General features: G+C 35.3%; 1 protein-coding gene across 1 annotated transcript in view; it reads left to right on the plus strand.

Annotated features, from left to right (window-relative positions):
• LOC106465567 (retinoic acid receptor RXR-alpha-like) overlaps positions 1-23,459 on the plus strand; it is a 59,400-nt gene that overhangs the window by 12,444 nt on the left and 23,497 nt on the right. The window contains exon 2 of the mRNA XM_022393488.1: positions 17,273-17,389. Within this exon, the coding sequence (XP_022249196.1) occupies positions 17,273-17,389 (117 nt within the window). The remainder of the gene's footprint in view (positions 1-17,272; positions 17,390-23,459) is intronic.

Here is a 23,459-nt window from a genome sequence, read left to right on the forward strand (position 1 = left end):
ATATATTGTTCTAAACACAAAGAGCTCAAAACATCAAAATAAGAAAATACCGTAAATACAAAAAAGGTTTACTGTTATGTAGATTGGTTCAAACCTACAAAATCTTCATTGCTTTCACTGTAATATATTTTTCTATTATTTAGGGAGCATTACAAATAGTTATGTTTTTAAAAGAAAAAAAACTACTGTTGTTATAAATAATAATTGAACTAAACTATGCATGCCTATTTAACTGTATTTACACATGGCTTGTGTATATCGTATATATACATATATATTATTCATACCTTCGGTGTATAGGACGCAAGGAAGATTTGACATCAAATTTTGGGGTAAAAAAAGAGCGTCTTATACACCAAACAATACGGTAATTATTGATGCACTGCTTGGTCCACAACCACAGTTATGTTATGTGGATAAGTGCATCGTATTGAAGATATGGTATTATATGAAGTAGATATGGAATTGTACATTGAGAAATGAATTTAAGTCGAAAGTATATTTCAGTGAAACATAGGTATGTAGTTGGTGAGTTATGCTACGGTTTTAGCATTCGTATATTACATGGGTTTAGATTTCGTCTTAAGACACCTCACCAAGATTGTGTAATTTACAAGATCAAGTGAGAAGGAAAGTAGGCGTTAGACGGAATCGTGATTATTTTGAAATAACTTGGTTCAATACCTGAAAGTAGCGAAATTTTTAGTAGACTGTTCTGTTAAATCCACACTTGCTATGAATAATTTGCTACAATTTTATTATGTGTATATAATAAATGTCAAAGTTTTAATTTTTTAAGGTATTTGAGACAGCTGTGAATCTAAAAAAAATCACTTGAAAATCTGATCCGTACTAATACATGCATATTTGTGTAACTTTTAATAACACGAAGAATTGTTAATACGCAGCACTCTGTTATTCACATATAAACGTAATTTGTCTAGCACTTTTTACTGAAGCCTCTGGTAAACCAGTCATTGATTATTAACTGCTGAATTATTTTCATCAGAGGGGGGAGGAGGTTAAAATATTCTATAGTTATATTATGATGAATGACCAATAATTAGATTATAGATCAATATTATTGCAATGAGTATCTCGGGAATACGTATTTGTGTTCAGTTACTTGTTTGATCTGTTACAAGAAAATGTCTATATATCTCGGGCAGATTATGCAAGGTGTGTATTTAATCCTGTATTATAGTTATTCTAAAAATGCTCATTATCTTTAAAATGTTAAAATTTTTATGGTGTTTGGCTTCGGTATTTTAGTAAATAAATTAAACTGCAAGAAAGTAATCCTTGTGTGCATCGATATGCAACATTATCCTTAGCCACATACTAGAGCAAACTCCTATAAGTGTTAGTATAAGCCTATTTTATTCCCTATACGATGATGTCGATAAATACCACAAGTACTATTTTGAAACTAATGCTTCTCATTAATTGCTAAATACTAATATTTCGAAAATATTCCATGGCTTTTAAAATGTGTCGCTTTTATTTGTATCCAGGAGATAAATTCCACTGTTGCGTTGCCATTAATAAGGGAGCGAATGCTGAAAAGTCCAATGGAAGAAAGAGCATTTATGCATATGATGAGCAGAAGATTCATTTCAATTAAATATCTGATACCATATAGTGTACTCGCAACTTAGGTTACAAGTCATTCGTGTTCTCAGATGTACTTAATTCTCGTACAAATTTGAACATGATGGTGGTGCTAGTCAAAACAAAGTAGATGCTGGGGAACCTGACTTAAATGCCAGCAGCAATGCTGTTAGTAAGTTTTATTCGAAACCTTCCCAAGAGGGTTCAACACAGACATTACTTTGAACTTACAGGTCTTCCTAGCAAATAATGGAATTTTGACCTTAGGTACAACACGAAGTCACAGTGAGAAAGACAAGAAAATTGTAGGACGGGGAATATATGAAGAAAAGACCGATATGTTTATTGGGATAAATGTATCAGCAGTTTGTTGGCACGAGAATAAATCAGTAAATATGTTGTAAACAACATTTGTTGGCTCTGAGCCAATGGCTTAAGTTAAGAATTTGGTTTCGTCAAAAAAGTGCCACAACAATATGTAATTTTGACGTACAATTTCTGGGAGCGGTTAATTTTTAAGGCTCTTTATTGAATCCTTTTGTGATTAAAAACAGGAGAGCAAAATCTAGTGATCCTACGACTAAAAGTAAAGGATTGGCTGTGTTAAAGGCAGAAATTGCAGGAAGTGTATGCAAGTTAGGTCCCCCCCCCCACCACCACAGTGGTCTACTGGCTTATGGCACTAAAATTTGGGTTTTGATACCCGTGGTGAGAAGAGGAAAGAGAGAGCTCAATGTATAGCTTTGTGTTTAACAACAACCACACACACACACACACACACACACCACACGCAATTTAGGAGAAAAAATTAGAACGAGGCAAAGAAGTAAGAAAGGCAAAGATGTTGAAATAGGACTAGAAACTGAAACAAGATGTTCATCATCATCACTGAGTATAGACATAAGGCAGGATGAAGTGGCTTGTGTGGACGATAAAACGTCAACGTTGTAAACTGACTATTTGCAAAGTGTTTACAATTTGTGAGTTGTGTCAGATTTGGTTTCACTATGTGAATGAAAAAAAAACTGCTTTACAAAATTCCGTTGAAATTAACCTGACTTACCAGAGAATGATTATATATATATATATATATATATATGTTGAATGATATTTGACGTAGGGTCATATGGATGCCAAAATGTCGGCATATATAATTTATCATTCTGATAAGATTGACTTCTGTGTGAATCTTGGCTGTTAAATATTCATTTAAAGTATAAGCATTGCGTAGATACGACAATAATTCAGTAAATACGTTTGTCAACATTTGTCGGTTCCGAGCCAGTGACACAAATTGTGTAATTTTCATCTACATATGTATGTTGTTACATATTTGGTACCTACCATATTCCAGGTGGTTAGGGCGCTTGACTCGCAATCTGAGGGTCGCGGTTTCGAATCCCCGTCCCACCAAACATGCTCGCCCTTTTATCCGTGGGGGCGTTATAATGCCACGGTAAATCCCACTATTCTTTGGTAAAATAGAAGCCCAAGAGTTGGCGGTGGGTGATGATGACTAGCTGCCTTCCCTCTAGTCTTACACTGCTAAATTAGGGACGGCTAGCGCAGATAGCCCTCGTGTAGCTTTGCACAAAAAACCAAACTATCATGTTTGTGTAGTTTTTCAAATAAAAACGTTTACATTTGAATAAAAGAACACGTGTTGTTTAAGTAGCATATCATTAGCTCTTGTATTTTTTTTTACTTGAAATAAACAAGTCATGCTATTGAAGGATAGTACTCAATGAAGAAGTTATTAAAAGTCAAGGCAATCAGCCAAAGGATCATCTACCAGGATGTTTGTTTTTATTCCGAGGTTATTCACTGCAATCAAGTGCCTACTAGTTATGATGAGTGTGCTGCTTAATGCAGTGTTCGTTCCAATAGATTCCAAGAACATTTGGAGGGTTTCCAAAATACAAGGGTTCTTAAAACATCGAAGTTGGTGCATTGGCGTTATTATTTCTATACTTGTGCGTGTGGGAGGTCGGTTTACCTAACGTAATATTAAAAGCATGTGAACTCTGCCAAACTGACCAAAGGTAAAATGAGTGGGTTCCCCCATCTCTTAAGTTGATCCTCGAGTGTGTTCCTAATGATTTAACTTCGTGTCATGGTTCACTATTGTTGTCTATATAGTTTTCCATACATATGTAACGAGATCATCCCACACTTTTACGCGATGTGCAAACATGGTGCGGATGTACAGTGGCTGTACCAAATAATGGAAGCAAATCACGTTGTTTTAAATTCCAAATCTTAGTGTGCAGTCATATAATAATGTAGCTGTGCATTAAATTATTCTATATTATTGAATTTATACGAGTAGTATAATATTGTTTTTAAGAGAAAGATTATGAGAATGGCAAGTTAAAAAAGATATGTTTAGTTTCCAAACAGGAATGATTCTTGGTGAACGTGTAGCAAGATCTTAAGTAACATGAAAATCTATAATAATCAATTTGTCGCAAGGAACAGTGTCAAAATTGATATCAGCATGGATATCGAAAAATACACCCACATCACACAAACAATGTAGTGATAAAAAAAATAAGTTTATAGATCATGCCAGACTAGCATCAATACGAGTAGCATCAATAATTCAGTAAATACGTTTGTCAACATTTGTCGGTTCCGAGCCAGTGACACAAATTGTGTAATTTTCATCTACATATGTATGTTGTTACATATTTGGTACCTATCATATTCTAGGTGGTTAGGGTGTTCGACTCCCAATCTGAGGGTCGCGGGTTCGAAACCTCATCACACCAAACATGCTCGCCCTTTCAGCCGTGGGGCGTTATAACGTGGCGGTCAATCCCACTATTTGTTGGTAAAAGAGTAGCCCAAGAGTTGACGGTGGGTAGTGATGACTAGCTGCCTTCCCTCTAGTCTTACACTGCCAAATTAGGGACGGCTAGCGCAGATAGCCCTCGTGTAGCTTTGCGCCAAATTAAAAAACAAAAAAAAAAACACATCACTGTAATAGAGTTCATAATACCAAAAGCTCGAATATACATATATATATAATTAAATTGTTATTGGGTTTTACAGGATTAAATAAATATAAACTGGAGTACACTAATTTTATCAAATAAAAAACCAGAGTATCGATGACACTGTGATTTTTTCAAGTAAAATTGAATCCTACTGGTAAGTATTAAGACCACAGTAACGAGATTCAGACTAAACAGAAGTAGAGTTTAATTAAGTTAAGCTCACCAGAAGAAGAGACTGACACAGTTGTTTCGTTACCAAACAAATAAAACAATTTATTCCAATGTTAAGAATATTGTGGTACTTAATCTTCTTTACATTAATTGTCATATTTGTATTGTACTCAGAAACAGCAAGTGGGCCAACTTTATTTGGACAGGACTGCTTGTTATCAGGACAAAGGAAATTGCATGGAACTCTTAGTTTAAGTTCTGTTACATTTCCCAGAAGTCTCAACACACGTCAAGAGACTAGTCTTATTACTAACAAAAGGAACGTAACCTTTCCTATGTTTTCACAGGGTAGTTTAAAAGTTATGAAGCACTACGATTTTGCTAAGGAATGTTTCTGTTTCATTAAGTGTCCCCTTTTTCTTTTGTTACAATTGTTAGTTCAGATGTCACTAATCTTGCAAGAATGTTTAGAAGTGATCCTTTTTTGTGGAAAACCTGAATTAAGTCAGAAGCATGTTGCGACAGAATTTAATTTTAGGTATCCTGGACGGAAGACTTCTTTTTTGGTTGTTTGCTCGTCAAATCTAGCGACAGTGGTTCTGGGACTGATCGTAAACGCAGTGGAACACCTTCTACAGCAATAAATGAAAAAGTTTTGGATACGATTTAGGCAGTCTCTTGGCAAACCCAACGAGATCAGCCCACTAAATTGCACGAGAAGCAGGAATAAGATAACCCAGCCAGAGTTTTGGGAATGGTTCATGGCACAGGAACATTTTACCAAGAAAGTGTGTTGGCCAGATGAAGCAACATTTTACGCCAACGTTGAAATGAGCCACCACAATTGCTATTACTTGTCACTGAGATCGTGGATTTGTAAGACGTAGCGCAGGATATGTGGTGTCAGTAGGATGATGCGTAGTCTGAATAGTTGCATTGGATGTCAGGCAATATCTGGATGTTGCTTTTCCCAATAGGTAGATAAGACATCATTACCGGTGGCATGACATTTCATACTGTATTGATCGTACTTTTCCTTTTGGAGATACATGAAACATTTGATCTATGCCACACGTCCAAATAATCTGGAAGATTTCAGCCAGAGAATTACAACAACTAGCACAATCATAACTGCAAAATTACTTCTGAAAATGAGCCACAAATTAAGCAAAAGAGGCAACATTGTGTTATAATATCTATGACGCACATTTGGAACAGTTGTAAAGGGAGGACTTGTAAAAATCATGGTATTTACGGCTTTTGAATCATCCTGTGCATCTACATATGTATAGTGCGCCAGAAATTGTGATAAAAGGATTAACGATTTATATAGTATACTGAGAACATAGTATACTGACAAGTCAACATTAACTCTGACGTTGAGTGAATAATAAGGGCGGAATTAAGCGTTGTTCATATTTGGATACAGCTTGTTTACATATAACGTCAAAGTACAGAGGAACAGCACTAGAACTTTGAAATTTTACCCATATTAATAAAAATATGCTCGTTTACTCTATCATGAAAGAGATGAAGTCACAACATCTGTATATTCCAGCATTACACTACATTCTTGTTTTTGTTCATACGAAATCAATGATATCAGTTGCCGAAAGCATGATCAAACGACATTTCTCGCTGATTACTGGCATATATTCTTATCATCTAGTGTGTTTCTGGAGCTTAAAATTCATGTTTTTTGTGTGTGTGTGTGTGCAAGCTTGACAGATCAAGACACGGTAGTGTGTCGTCGTGAGGCCAAAAAAGGAGTGATAGTTTAGCGATTTTCCACTTTCTGTAACTCGGACTGTGCTCTTCTGGACCCTTACTTCACCTGCCCAATTTTCAAGGTAATCCATTAAGAAAAATATTAGATATAACATCTCCAATCTACAAAAGTACGGAAATTCATTTGATAAAAATTTAATACGCTGATAGACCTTTACAACCTACAATTAGGTGTCAAATTTTTCTAAATATAAGCCACATTTGCAAAGTTATTCAACAAAAACCGCTCAAATTTGACCAAATTTTTGCCGCATGCCTACGCAAAAGGTTACGTGAGCTATTGGTCTAAAATTTTTACTGCAGCTTCACCTAAGAGTAAAAGTGGACCGTTTTTAGTTTTTGTCATTGGGGTTAAAGACGGTTGATTTTAGAGCAGCAAAACTATAGAGTGAAAGGACGCGAAAATACATAAATATTTGTTAGGTCAAGCAAACTAGATTATTAGTTTCTAGCTCAAATTTTCAAAAGAACCATACAGGTGGGCGGTTATTATTCATTGTTCATTGCCAACTTTTAAGCATAAATTTGCTAAATGTTAAGAAATTCTCCTAATTAAAGAGCGTTTAGTGCCACGTGATATTAGCTTAAGCAATTAGCTTAAATGATGACGCTTGATACTGCGGGTGATGACAAGAAACTGCTAATCTAGATTCCATGGCGTTACTATAAAGGAAGACATTAACACTGTTTTAGAGAGGAAAAACTAACACCTTATATTTAAAAAATCTGGTTGGTTCTGTAAAGTATAAGCCCGTTCCGAATAATAGGGTTGCGATCCTAAAGCTAATGTTGGTCACTATCGAATGTCACTTTCTTACGTGCTGTGGATTGTTGGTGTGTATTGACAAAAGTTATGATATCTAATCAAAAACACCTCAGGTGTGAAAAAGTGTATATTTGTTGTGAAATTCTTATCAATGCTATAAGTGTAGCTACCAGCTTGGCCGCCAATTTTGATTTCATTTCTTTAAGTCGCACGCTTATTATTTTTTTTTGCTGCACCTTTTTTTCACATCTAAGATTTTTTTTTTAATTAATCATATATTTGTTAAGGAGGTGATCTATGCATATATACATGAATGTGAGTGTCCACATTTGGTGATTATGTAAACCAAGACCTTGGCAAGAAAATTTTCTATGGTAAACACCAAAGATTACAATTTATTAGGTGTTACACACACTCGCAAACTCTGAAATTGGAGTACACACAAATTTGAGGAAAATGCATCTAATTCTTTGCAGATTTTGTCTTCTGGTAGGTCAGCAGTAAGCTTATAGAAGTACTACGCTAAAATTCGGGGCCTGATTCCCCGCGGGGACAGAGTCCATTGTATAGCTTTGTGCGAAAACGACAGCAACTATGCAGATTTTAAGAGCATGTATATATGTACAGTTTTATATATTCCATTATAAAAAATAAATAAATGATGAATAATTAATAAACTTAGCAATTGAAATCGAAGTTACCAGATCAATGAGGTTACAACATGTGAATATGTGATGTTTTCTTTTGTAAGTGAGAGAGAGACGTAGATATTTCCCACGGCACAGCAGTACGTGTGTGAGACTTCGTTTCGCACCATACACGCCCCCCTAGTGGCACAGCGGCATGTCTGCGGACTTACAACACTAGAAACCGGGCTTCGATACCCGTGGTGGACAGAGCACAGATAGCCTATCGTGTAGCTTTGTGCTTAACTTCAAACAAACAAATGCACCGTACACCTTATAATATTTTTCTTCTTATCATTGCATACGTGTTTGTATTAATTTCACGTGGTAGTGACACCCAAATGCTTTGAGGGATTACATTAAGTTTACTTGTGGGGTTATAAGCATATTGATAAATTTTGAAGGAACATTAAATTTAGCATATTTGCTAAAAAAAATATAAAAATTTTACTATTTGGTCAGACAAAAGGAGTCAACAGTTGGCGGTGGGTGCTTTTGACTAGCTTCTTTTCCTACAATCTGTCAGTTCAAAATCAAGGATAGAGGGGTAAAATAGTTCATTTGGATTCATTGGTAAATATTTTTCGGTGCTACTATAGCGCGCACTAACCACTTGGCCATGCGGGTCCAAATAATAATTGGAATTTACAATATTGTGGGCATGACAAGACAAAAACCAATGTTATTTAGTAATATCAGTCACTTGAGCTTTCCTCAGATTATTTATCAGTCACTTGACCCTTCCTTATATTATTTATCAGTCACTTGACCCTTCCTTATATTATTTATCAGTCACTTGACCCTTCCTTATATTATTTATCAGTCACTTTACTCTTCCTTATATTATTTATCAGTCACTTGACCCTTCCTCAGATTATTGTGTAAACCAGCACCTCTTGATCCGCTACGTGATCAGAAATACAAACTATTGGTCATTCAGCCTATCACGCCAGGTTCCTGTTTGAAATTGGGAATACATCTGACTCCAGATTCTCCGAGCGAAGCGCAACTTATATGTGAACAGAATTGTGCTCCACGTACCGTTGATCAAGCGGACGTGTTTTTAACATTATTGCAGGCGAGCTTTTTTTGTGAGCGGAAGGTACCTCAACAGGCGTCTGGTATACAAGCCAGTCCTATGAAGTCTAACCACCTGTATATTGAAAACGACTCCAATTGAATGGGATTATCAGTGGCGGGGATGAGGGGGGGGGGGCATGGCCTATACTTTTCAATCTGTCTAAACCTTGGCTCCCTCACTTTTAATTTGCCTACTACACCTCTGATTGTGCCATTCATTGAAACACACACACATACTAAAAGTTTGCACTTTCTGAATGAGCTTGTAGTATAATGCACAATAAGTTACATAATTTACATGTTGAATAAAAAAGTAACTTGCGGGGTGAAAGAACTATTACGCTAGTTACCTTAGATTTCTTAACGTTTTTAGCTTACCACGAAATCACTAACACTTGCACATAGACCTAAATAGTATATATATATATTGTGTTTTTGGACAACTTGTGTTGGTCTGATAATGATATTGACTTTTTTTACCAAGTGTAAATAGCTGATAGTTTCGTGAATGTTAAACAGAGATCGTAATTTTTTTTATAATGATAAAATTTCACAAAACAACAACAAATAACCCCAGGAGTAAGGTTAAAACATCGGAATCTAAAATCTCCATACAGATGGTAATTAATCTGTTCTTATGAGTTAAAGAAAATTTAGAGTGTAATATAGTACATATATATATATATTGGTAATCTTTTTTTTAATACAAGCAAACACTGAAACATGTCTGAATATTCCTATACATTTCTAAATATTTATTTTTCGGCTGAAAAGTCTGTCTGCTTGAGGGTGTTGTGCACAATGGAATAGGTGTCTAAGTAATTTGATTGTAAACATTTCATAATCTGCTAGTAACACTTTACAGGTTTGTAAACAGACCGCAACAGCTTTCAGAAAGGAGGTAAACTATGTTAGACACCTTATGACAACAGCTCCTATTAACAAGGCGAAACTAATTTTTAGATTCTATACTGTTATATATACATATACTGTCTTTATTGCACTTTTAATTTAATGCTTGTTATTATGTAAGACAGAGAATAGATGTTATTGATTTATTTTTCTAAGCGGGTGTACATTTGTACTTGTTGATAGTTATGAGACGGGGAAGGTAAAAACGTAGTGTGGGAAGAAAATTATACTATCATGTACTAGTAGAGTATGTCGCAATTTTCATGTCAAACACCCTTCTGTATATCTAGCGTATGCTGGCAAGAGACCAAGGCCAAGCTGACTTTGACATGCATGTATATGTATTTATATCTCATGAGACGAACTCTATTTAAAATACAAGCTATCATTATGTGATTATTTTTCCCGTTCTATTTGTATCACACACAACATGTGGTATGTCCCGAAAAATATGTGATTACTTTAATTCTTTCCAATTAAAATACTATTTTCGAAAAAACTAGTCTATAAGAAGTAGAAGTCTTCTGATACGTGATTGTACGTTAGAGCGTCTATAAAGTTAAAAAAAAGTTGTCAGAAAGATTGTTTCATTTAATACAACGTAAATATATGCGTAGTAGCATCGTGAATTGTCTAAATGAATATTAATTTCTATAGCATAATAATTATTGTTTCATAGCTGCTGAATAAAAAGAATAGTTTGAGAGGGCTATATAATAGGACTTGTATGTTTCTTTGACGGACTTGAACTGGTGGTGTTTGCCACCACTAGTGGCAGAGGTTAAGAAGTTCATAGACATAGACCTTTTTTTTTTCGTGTTTGTTTTATTGTTGTTATTGTTAGTCAATCGTATAGTAACGGTATCTAGCGTTGTAAGCCCCCAGACATACCGCCGTGCCACTGGAGACTATAATAACGGAGTCGAAATTGAGTTGACTTCCATATGTTACGTGCTCGTTCGTTGTTTTGATTTTTTAAATTGTACACCTAGAGCAGATTTTTTGGTTTGGTTTCAGTTAGACAATGCTCTTCTACGTTGATGAAAAATAAAATATTAACAAAAGAAAGAGATCGTTTTTAAAAGTGTTACCCTGATATTTGGATGTATATGGTTTGGAATTTTAATAAAGATTATAAAATCATGCCGATTCTAGAATACGGATTATGCATTCTGTTTTGTAAAATTGCATGTTTACTCATGGCCACGTTTTTGCGCATATTTTATAGCCTTGTGAAATGTATTTAGGTCTGTGTATAATACACGTATATACATACTCCTTTTTTTATTACCGTTCCTTCACGATGTTTCTAGTTAGGAAACCTGTTTCATAGCTATTCCCACCATGTATATGTTGTCTGTCCTCTCATCTATGTGACTCGGTAACCCATAAACCCGCGTATTTACCAAGTGTAATCAGCACTGAAACACAGGCACGTTTTATGTAAAGTTTGTGTGTGAGCTTGAACTTCCCTACATTCTCTTGCTTCAGGCTTTAAGTACGTATAGATTGCTGTAATATATATATTGAGTTGGTTAAAATTCCAGTTCTAAAGAAACACCCACTGCCAGGTGCATCATAAACTGAGAAAATTAACCACAGGTAGATTTAAAACCGTTATTCTTTCAACATTGTCGAAGGAATTCCATATGATGTGTTATGCATTTTTTTGACAGTTAGGATTTGATATTGTACTTTATGAAGCTAGGACTAACCCACTAGCCCCTTTCTAATTCAGAATGTGGCCGGGCTGGCCTGCTAGATAACATGCTGCGCTGCATAGCTGAAAGTCCAAGGTTCAAGTCGCGGTAAGCCGCTGACCGTGTTCCACACTATCAGCTCTGGGTGCATCACAACTGTGAGAGTTAATCCCGCTATTCACTTATTAAGGGGATCTTCGCAGGCGGCAGGTGATGCTGACAGGTTTCTCTCATTTTGATCAACAATTAAATTTAGGATGTCTTAACTCTCAAATCCCTGATCTGTCTATGTGTTTCATAAGGTGCCGTTGAATATGAAAACACCAATTACCGAATATAAGAAGCGTTTCTTATTCGTCCTTTTCATTCTACTATTGAAGATAGCAAGTATACTGATATAATGCATGTAGTTTTTTTTTATTTCACCGTTTTGTATTACTTCTGAAGTCCCACCGAAACAATAATTACTGAAATAGCTTAATGTGACACACGTATGTAATATGTTGTTGTATCATACACACACACCATAATAGTTACCCTAAGGTAATATAAAGATAGGAAAATAACTTGTTTAGTTGTTACAGTGCGTACATACATAACCAAGAGATTTCGTAATAAGAATATAAGGTGCTTCAGGCACGTTATTTGTGTACAACAACATACATACATACATACGTATACTGTGCTTGAAAAGCTAAAAAATAAAAAGCTCCATTCAATAGTCTTCTACAGATTTTTTTTTTTCATGCATGGACAACATTAAGTTCTCTTTTGGATGGATGTTTACCACCTAATTCAAGGTCGTAGCAACTCCCCCCCCCCCAAAAAAAAGTTTTTCTGGCGTATTATTGTACCAAAGGAACTTTAATTACATGAAACTTGTTGGAGGATTTCGATATATCAGTACAATAACCCGGTAGGACAGCGGTAAGTTTATGCACTTTCAATGCTAACATCCGGGGTTCGATTCCCCGTGATGGACAGAACGCAGATAACCCATTGTGTAGCTATTCGCTAAAAATAACAACAGTAGATCAGAGGTTCTCAAACTTTAATAACCCGAGGACCCTTTAAATTTAAATTTTTTTCTCGGACCCCCAAAACTACCGGTGTTTTTCGTTCTGAAAAATAACAAAAAAAAAATGATTGCGTCTACATGAAAAGCTGTATTCCAAAATTAAGTGTTTTAATTTCTATAAATTTAATTTTACGCAAAATATTTTGATTTCTATAAATTTATTTTAAAATTATTTTTATTAAATTTCGGACATGACTCTCGGACACTAGTTTGAGAAACGCTGCAGTGATTAAAAATTACCATTAAGTGATGATTTTTGTATTGTTTTTGCATGCGAACCATGCGGAACCCTTAATCATCAGTTTTGGATAGACATTTTATATCAAACGCCTGATTCATACGAGTTTTAATAAATTGGCAACTGTATAGCGAATTGACATTTTAATTACAAACTTTTTATCTCATGCTAGTTGAATATTTAATTCACCACATCAAATGATTAGGGTGTTCAAGTTTAAAAAATAAAAATTAAACGTAATTTATAAATATAGTTAGCAACCCCTGTTAGCGAAGTATAATATGAACTTAGAATATGCCTCCCAGTGGCACAGCGGTATGTCTGCGGACTTACAACGCTAGAATCCAGGTTTCGATACCCGTGGTGGGCAGTGCATAGATAGCCCATTGTGTAGCTTTGTGCTTAATCACAATCAAACAAACAAACAAACTTAGAATATTCTCTGTTTCGACTCCTTCGTGGTTGTTAATGGACCACATCTTCTTTAAGTATATATATATATTGTTTTTTTGTATAATCAGTACAATACAGAAATGTACTTGTTTGCTAATTTATGAATTATTCGTTTCGAAGTTTCTGTTTTATTGTATTCAAATATGGTTAATAAACCAATAAAGAAAACCAATTTGTATAATCTTCAGCCTCACAGTCCATTTTCAACCTAATATGTAAGAATGTGGTCACGACATACACGCTCCTAAATAATCTAAACTCTACTATTTTCATAAACACATGCCCCCTAGTGGGACAGCGGTAAATCTACGGATTTACAACGTTAAGATCACGGATTCGATTCTTCTCGGTGGGCACAGCAGATAGCCAGATGTGGCTTTACTATAAAACACACACATGATACTGTAACCTTATTGTAAATTGAACTTTGTTAACGTATTCTTTGTTTCAAACGGCGTTAATAAATGTCGTTATAAGATTGTATGTTATAAGTTCCATATTGCCCACCAACATAAAACCCTCCCTTCGTTTAGACAGGCATACGCTGTTCATTTTGTTTTCACATATTGCATTCCTATAGTGTATTTCAAATATCCAAAAGTCGAGGAAAGAAATCACAACATCATTTTAAATTTCAATTATCTAAAGGCGAATTTATTCTTATAAAATTTTTTAAACATAACATGGAACAAGAAGAAGAAAAGGTATAATCTTACTTCAATGATCCTTGCATGGTGGGTAACTAGGCTGCAATGGATCTCATCATGATGTATCTGCATGTGTGAAGATTTTTGGTAACCCAAAAGATGGAGTGGTTCATTGTTTTGTGGAGTTATCTTTGTTTAGCATTTAAATCGTTTAGTGGTATATAGATGTAGTTTATAGTAGTTTTCGAATACAATAAAGCCTTGTGCAAGCCATTAATCAAAAAGGTTTGATTAGCCATTAAAAAGTTTTCACTTAACGCTATGGTTGAATACCATCTTTTTTTTTACGTGCATGTGTAATTATATGATGGCTTTCAAATATATGGGCATAGATAGCTTGTACAAAGAGTTAGGTTTTATCTTTTTTGTCCACTATAAAGACTGATGGTTAGCAAGGGCAAATTAGATCCAGTTAGGAGGAAAAGAATATGTTACTTTGCAAAAGTTGCTCCTTTATTAGTTCTTTGACTTAGATTGAGACATTTAGTTTTTACACTTTTTGTCTTAAGGCCACGTAGTTCATGTAATTGACTGAAATATGGAATTAGTACATTTTATATAACAAAAAGAAGTCTCTTGCATTGAACTTAAGTTCAACAAAGTTCCCCATTTCTCATACACTTTACTATGCTGGGTATGTTGATAATGTGGTGCTCATGCATATTACCTTTTTTGGTAATTGAAAACATGTATCTACATTCTTTGCTTCTTATCTCGTTCTGTTTGTATTTTCTATTACCAGAAAATTAAACAATATAGAACTAGTATCGGTCTATTAGTCGTCGGTTGTGTCATTTCCAGTTCTGTGTAAAATAAAATTGTATTTGTTTCCGTCATTTTTTGAAGAAACATTTATGCCTGTAATAAAAATTTTGAAAAGAAAAAAAAATATATATATATATACAGTTATTTCACCTTCGTAAGAAGTCACTTATTCTAATTACTGTTTGTTTTTTGATAAGTTCCGTAAATTATGGAACATTGTAATTTTCATTATATATTATTTTATTCATCGATCATAACAATACCATTACTTGTGGACATTTTTAAAAGACTGGTTTCCCTAAAGGGAGAACGTGAGAGTTCATGTCCCTAGGTGGACACAGCAGATAGCGTATTAAATGATGGGATCTAAGCTTCCTTTAAAAGTTATTCTGTTTGGAAGTTGGGCATAGCCAAGTGGATAGCGTGTCCGAACTGAGAATCAGGATATTAATAGTTCGCATGCAGTTGCCGGAAAATAAAACGTGCTCCGCAATTTCGGAATGTTGGTTGCCATAGCAATGATGGCCAAATCCCACTTTCCGTTACACAAGAATAACCTAACAGTTAACGGTTGGTGCTGTTAACCAGCTACTTTTTCTTTGGTTTATCATTTCAGAATTAGGCACGGGTATTTCAAGGTAGCCCTTTGTAGTGTCTTTTCATAAAAAAATATTAAATCTTTTCATAAAAAAATATTAAAGCATGCAATTTATTTGGTAAATATACACGTGATGAAGTTACTAGCATGTCGGATGGGTGTAATTAATTATATGAAAATATATGAAAGTCAAGGACGTAGACTGTAGTATCTGGATATTCATTACTTCTCTTGGAAATATTTAAAAATCCTTTGAGGAAAAAAGATTTTCATTGTTAACATTGAAATCATTTGTACACACGCTGTTTTAAGTGACAGGCTCTTCATATATTTCTTTGTAAACAAGTTGATGTCTGAGAGTATAAATAATGGACATTGCGTCACAGTTTGCATGCCAAATAAGCCAGTGTTGCCAACTGTGAAACTATTGGCAGACTTACAAGTCTATTTTCAAGGGCACCTGGTCATGTGCCTCGAAAGTCCGGCCGACCACCTGAAGGGCGAGAACAGGTTGGTTCTTCGCCATGCTCGGCCACATTTGCCTCTACTATTTCTCTACACGGGCGAGATCTTCGCGACGGCAACCGTGTGATTGGTTGCTCGCTTCCCGGCGCCTTCAAAAGTGTTCTGGTACAGCTAGTTTTTCATTTAATCCAGACCTTGCCCTTGGTTTGTCCCCAGTTTTTGTCCAAGTATATACGGCCACGGCTGCATCATTATCCGTTGGAGGCTGCGAGCTGACTTGTATCGCACGTGAAGGTACCACGCGAAGCTGCTTGTACTTGATACAACTAGTTTCACGTATGGACCATTTAGTCATTTTCTCCTTCGTAGTATTCACGTAGTTAGTCAAGCTTTAGTGTCAAACTTTTTTATTACTGCTTCAGAATGGGTATAACGTGTGTTTATGTACATAATCGAACTGCATCCATTTCCAACCGATGATTTTGAGCGCACACTACTTATTGAGAGACTGAAGCATAGGTAAAGCACGCGCATGAGCGTGCAAACATTGTGTACATTTGTACGTTTTTTTGTTTTTTTTAGTGTACGTTATCCGTTCAATCGTCTAAAGAACAGCGATTTAAATTTAACCCGACTAATCAGAATCCTGAAGTTTTGCTAAACCACGTGTTTTCTGGTGAGACATGATGAACAATTTTAGCAGTGGATTGATTGAGATGAGGCCTTGATTAACCTGTTAACCCGCATACATGTTTAGATTCAGTGGAATTGGCTCTGTCGTCAATATAAGATGCACGCGCATGTATGATATACGTGTCCAGTGCCCTTGACTGAGTCTGATGTGGACAGTTTTGTAAACCAGAAAGTTTGTTTATGGAACGGATTGTCACGCTTTTGTCAAACTGAATAGTGTTATAGGCTTACTTGATCCGTCAGTGACTGGAAATTTATTCACATATTCTATAAATAGTGTACAAGCCTTATTATAGTGTCCCAGGAAAACAGTTTGTTACTGTAATAATTACAAACGAGGTTAAAAAGAAAACTTATCGTTATTATTCTTATCCCTATGCTGAAATAACTATTTTTGTAATCTATGTAATCTCCAAATACTTCAAGTGTATCAACTTTTTTCTTATTTGTTTTCGACAATTCTCAATTAATTATATCGTACTGCATAGATACATTGCTATTAGTCAACATATTTTGTTCAGTTATGCAGACAAGAATGAAATGACGTCACTCTCCTTTTAAGGTATGGAAGGAATTATTACCAAGAAAGAGCGCCCGAAGCTCTCCGTAACAGCATTGTTATATGGCACAACGAGTAGTGGGGTTTCTACCCCAACCTGGCTTCAGTCTCCCCTTCCAGGTAATAATATCAGCATAATGGTATTTCTGAATCTCAGCATATTGACCATTTTATTTCTTTTTAATCGCTTTTAATTTTTTTCGACTTGCCTTGTATTGATTTATATGTATCTGATAGTTGTCTTTCATTTCTCTCGGTATGGTATTTGTCTGTCATTTACGTTTACCTTGGACAGGTGTCTCTTTATTATTTATGCCTATATGATTTTTATGCATTTATTTATGTGTAAGGCTTACATGTTACTTATCTCTAATTTGTTAGTACTTCGTGTTTTATGTGTGTTTCAGTTATATAATTTTTTTACATCTGTTACTATATATCTGCCTTATATATATATATACATTAATTTCTATTTCGTATTTGTCTGTCAGTCGATAACCCTAGAAACGCTAAAGTGTGTGGCAGTTTATGAACAGAACTTGGCTTTTTATATATTTCACCACCGTTTTTGAGAGGCTTGGTGGTTAAGACGCTCGACTCGCAATTTAAGGGTCGCGGGTTCGAATTCCCGTCACCGAACATGCTCGCTCTTTCAGTTGTGGGAACACTATAACCCACTATTCGTTGGTAAAAAAAGGAGCTCAATAGTTGGCGGTGGGTGGTGTTGACTCGCTGCCTTACCTCTAGTCTATCACTGCTAAATTAGAGATGACTAGCGTAGATAGCCCTTGTTTAGCTTTGTGCGAAATTCAAACCAAATCGATACAGCGAATGGTTTTGTGTCTGACGTTCATTTCTGTTGGTCTGGTATCTGCCTGCATACCTATAATTTCTATATATACTGGTATATCGTTTAGGAATTTGTTTATTTATATCAACATACGTTTAATATTCGTTTTTTGATGACACAACAGTGAGAATAGTAATAAACTTTTTCCAAGAAGAAGGAAATATATATACGTATAAAGCGAGTGTAGCACATAACAAAAGGTTTCCAGATGGCAAGACACCCAATTCTGAAGTATTTTGTGATTTAGAGGTTTCTTCCTAGTTGTGGATATGTATCATTTTAATGTTTCATGACTACCAAGCCAGACATCGTCTGATTGTACGAGATAAAATTATTTTACAGGACGTTAATATAATCAGTAAAATAATGCCTTAGTTTCTCTCCCGTAAAAAAATAAAAAATGTTTGAATATATTTGTAGATTGAAGTCTTAAAATGGCCGATATAAAAAATTGTATATTTGAACGTTATATCAAATCGTTATAACCAACATAAAATAATTCTGAAGTTCTGAGATTAATTATTACATGAACAAACCACTATTAATCATACAAAGGAAATGTGAACTCGTAATTGACCATTTCATTGCTTCAGTCCGTAAAATAAGCTGCCACACATCTCCTCAGCTTTGAAAGTAGCCATTGAAAGACCCCATGCTCCAATGGCATCTTCTACTAAAAGCCTTTCACACTATCACAGGGGGGGGTGGGGTTAGAGGAGCTTCTCCCCGTTTTCTAAACATCAAGATTGAATTAGGTAAATTTGGCCCCAGCGTGGCTTAATGGTTAGCATGCCCGCCTGTGAATTAGACTGTCTATGATTCGGGTCTAGTTTCCAAAAAATAAAAATTGCGCTCCGCACTTTGGGGCCATGGGTGCATTATAAAAGCGACGGTAAAATCCCAATATTCGATTAGAGTAGCCCAAGAACTGGCGGTGTGTGCTGTTGACTAGCTGCCTTATCTTTAGTCTGTTAGTTCAAAACTAAGGACAACTAGCGTAGATAGCTCTTGTGTAGCTTTGTGCGAATGCCTGAAACAAAACAAACCATTCTTGTAGGCATAATTATATGTAAAATTAGCTTCTAAGCTATTTTCTAGTTTCAAATTATTTAGTTACTTTACTTTTATAATTGCTTATGCTAAAGATCGGCAATGAAACATAATAATTTAAGAAGAATATAACTTGTCCAAGGTACAATCAGCAAGTGACTTGACAACCACAGCCGATACAAAGCCGCGGAACAACATGTATCAGAACTACATTTAAACATTGTTTGGCGTTAAATAGGTATAATATATATATATATAGTGTGATGCCATCGAAAATTGGTCGCTTTTTAAAAGGATATGTAACAGCCTTTTCAGACGCAAAATAAAATATTGGAAAACAAAGGAATATGGATCAACTTGGGGCTCTAGGACCGTCTAGAAAGCGACATACCCTGGGCGTGATAAGCAAAATGCTGCTTCTCGTAACAAGTGAAAAACCACGAATACAAGAATTAGTGACAAAAGCCGTCGACGTGCCTCAGAGAAAAGTACGTAACATAATTCAAAATATCCATATGGAAAACTGACACAAGTCAAGTGTTCGCAAGTTGCTTCAAAAACATATCTGTCGTCGATTGCCTCAAGCAGCTGGAGAATGAAACATGAATTCATGCTATTCCATACAAAGGCATTGAATAAAGTTGCTTATGGATTTCTGTGTGATCAGATTGTTGACACGGGCGCTGGGAAACCGCCGTCGTCGTACGCTAGTTGGCTTATGGAGGGCAAGCAGTGATGTATTTTGGCATGACCGTCTTACGACGGAGTGTTTTGCAATGTAAACTACGCTATCTTCAATATGTACAGCTGTCAGTATGACTGGATGTAGTGACATGGACTGTAACAAATTGGTGAGGTGGAAAATCGTTTTCTAAATTTTCGTGCAGATGTTCTGCAAGCATATAACATTTTGGTTAGCTGGTTATCGAAGGGTCGTAAACATGTGCTAATCATTTTACTTAGGTAAAGGTTACATAGGCAACGGCTGGAAGGTTGTGTCACTTTGGTTCTATTCCTGTGTCTACTTCTTGGAGGGGGGGGGGCAAGTCCATCTCAAGGAATGATACAGTTTCTTGCAAAAATTGGTATAAGTTGGGAGGGTTTCTCCTCCTGTGTTATTTGAAATAGCTTGTGACGTGTGCATTCTGGGGTTATAGTTTACCGCACTTTGATTCATGGTTTAACATGAAAGTATGTTGGGCTCTTGTTCTATGAGGGCATTTTAGAAGATTCCTCTATCTCCCAGCAGTCAGTAAAAAGTCATTATACTGAATACAGAAACCAACCAGGATGTTAATACTTGTTCAGTTACTGTGAATAATTATTTTGTATCAGTTCACTTGTGTGTTTGTTGTTGTTGTTTTCGAATTAATATTCGTTTAACAGTCATGAAACTTTTCGCTACCTGCTGAATGTCAGCATACTTGGACACTATAAACTCTCTTCGTCCTAACCTTTAGTACCTTGATTTGGTTTTTGAGATACTATTATAGCTAGTTTAACTCCGAACAAATATTCTTTGGGCGAACTAGGCTAGATCCCAACTATCTTTAAAACGTTCGAATGTTTCTTGTGCTATTTTGTGCGTTTAATAGTAGAAACTTAAAACAGGATTCATTGGATTATCATAGTAAACTGACAAGTATATATATATTTCGAAAGGTATAGACCACGTGCGTTCTTTTAAATAAAACGCTTAAAAGTTCTTGTCCTTGAAATTGCATCGTGTAGGTATTCCACTTCCAGCAGGTATATGATCAGTATCATGAACACTGACTTCACTTATACATGTACCTTTTGACAAGATTCCATCAGTCTTAAACGCTGGGTTTATATTTGTCTGGCTAATTTCGTGTGAAATAAGTGAAGATTGCATAATTGAGTTTATCAGGCAACTAATATTTTTTTTCTTCGTGAAAATACGTTTCTGAGTGAATTTACGGATTACTGCTGTAACCAGATTATAACTAATAATAGATGTATGCATATAAAACCTTTGTATGCAGCCCCTAATGTTGCATGTATTATCCGTTCGGTAGCCCTAACTTTTTTTTTTTTAGTGATAACCTTGCCAGCAGATGTCACTTCCTGTCATTTCAGGGCATGATATTCTAAGCACGCATAAAAATAAGCAAAGCACACACGTAGAGACATGTGCACGTATATACATACATACGTGAATATTTAATAGCAATCTGGTTACCACTATACCGGCCTTTTAGTTTTCTATGTATGTGATGTTGTTTTTGGTATATACATTTGATACATATTTTTTCCCAACAGTTTTGTTTTTACTTTTTTTTTAGTTTTACGGCATGGGTAGCATTGAATTGTTTCCTCTGACCCTGTTTGTATCTTCCCAGTTGTTTGATTTAACAGGTATGTGTAACAGGGAGTTTTGTACCTGATGAGCCATCTTATACAGAGCTAGGATTGTGCTGGCTTCCTTACGTAAGCTTATGGCCAGGTGGTTTGGGTGCTCGACTTGCAATCTGGGGGTCGCTGGTTTGAATCCCCGTCCCATCAAACATGCTCGCCCTCTCAGCCGTGGGTGCGTTATAATGTGACGATCAATCCAACTATTCGTTAGTAAAAGAGTAGCTCAAGAGATGGTGGTGGGTGGTGATGACTAGCTGCCTTCCCTCTAGTCTTACACTGCTAAATTAGGGATGGCTAGTGCAGATAGCCCTTGTATAGCTTTGAGCAAAATTCAAAAACAAGCCAACAAACCTAATGCGTATTGTTTGTTTTCCAACTCATCTGACCTGTCCTTTACCTTGACTTTTATATTTCACAGACATGTACCTTTGTGTTTTCTACAGACTATTTGTACATGTAAGATCATAATCTAAGTTTCAAGAAGTGACATTTGATGTCAAGATGATGAATAAAAAAGAGAGGCTGCAGGACATGTAATGCATGTTGAAACATAATATTTATCCAAAGATTTATTTCACATCAGGTTTCCTTTAAAGTAATGCAAGATATATAGTAAAGAGAGTTCTTAAATACCTAGTGGATGAACTTGTATCTTGTTCTAACTTTGAGCCAACTATTCTGTGGATGGTACACTGCATTTTTGTCAGTTTGAGCCCACTTCATATTGTTGAGCAATGTTTACAATAACAAAAAACAAAACTGTACATCCTGTTGTGGTAGCTACATGTAGGCTGGGATGAGTCATGCTGATAAATTCAGAAGACTGATGAAAGACAAACACAAAAAAAAATGAAAGAAATGTCTGACATATGGTACAAAACAGCCTACTGGCTTGGAAAGTAACAGAGAAATAAACATTGCATGAGGTTCTTTACTCCTGCTATCTGGCTTTTGGTGAAATTATTGCCTCATGAGAGGGCTAAACCATAAAATTTAAGTGTCTATATGGAGTTTATAATATTTCACATTCCTGTATGAGAATGAACAAATCATAGATTAATCTTTTGAAAAATTAATAAGAAATGCAGATTTTTAATTTATATATGTGATCAAGATTAATAATTTGCATAAATCTGAGTTTATTTTAACATCTAATCATTAAGTTTTTGTTTTATGACATTACTACTCTTAGTTAGACCAGTCTATTAATTTAAACACATTATTTACTGGGTTAATTTTTAATGCTGACCTATGTAGGTAGCTTATTTTGATCAGCAATCATTGATAAACTGCTTGAATATGAATATTACTCAGATAAATGAGTATCTTTTAAATAATATGAAATCAAATGTTAACATGAAGTAAAGAGTTTTGTTTATTACAACAGCTGAATGTGATTGCTCAAATGTGTATAACACTTTATTAAAGACTTAAGTATGAAGTTCTAAAACATACTTTTGTCTTAAATGTACTAATTTTTTTAGAAATTTTATGTTTTATTGTATCTGGAATAGTGTGGGAAAATGTTTGTTGTTGTTGTTTTACTGACTCCTAGCCATCAAAGAATCCAGCTCTAAGATGTATCTCAAAGAACCCTGTTACACCTTTGTGTAATATGTTTGCAATTTGTAAATGTGTCTATTTTTTGTGTAGTTTATAAATATATTGCCTCTCATTTAGCTTAACCTTCAAAAGAATTTATTTTACGAAGTCTATATATTCACTACTGAATCATGGAAAAACAGCAACAACATTTTACTGCCAAACAATATCATAATAGTAAAAAAAAGCGACACTAACACAGAAACACTGATATCTCACCTGACAATTAATCATGAATAAAAGTTTTTACCAATAGCACTTGTAGGAGCAAATGTTAGCATCAGAAAATTTAACCATACTTATCAAATT

This window comes from Limulus polyphemus, unplaced genomic scaffold (assembly GCF_000517525.1).
Source record: "Limulus polyphemus unplaced genomic scaffold, Limulus_polyphemus-2.1.2 Scaffold1983, whole genome shotgun sequence".
In the NCBI taxonomy this organism is placed as follows: domain Eukaryota; kingdom Metazoa; phylum Arthropoda; class Merostomata; order Xiphosura; family Limulidae; genus Limulus; species Limulus polyphemus.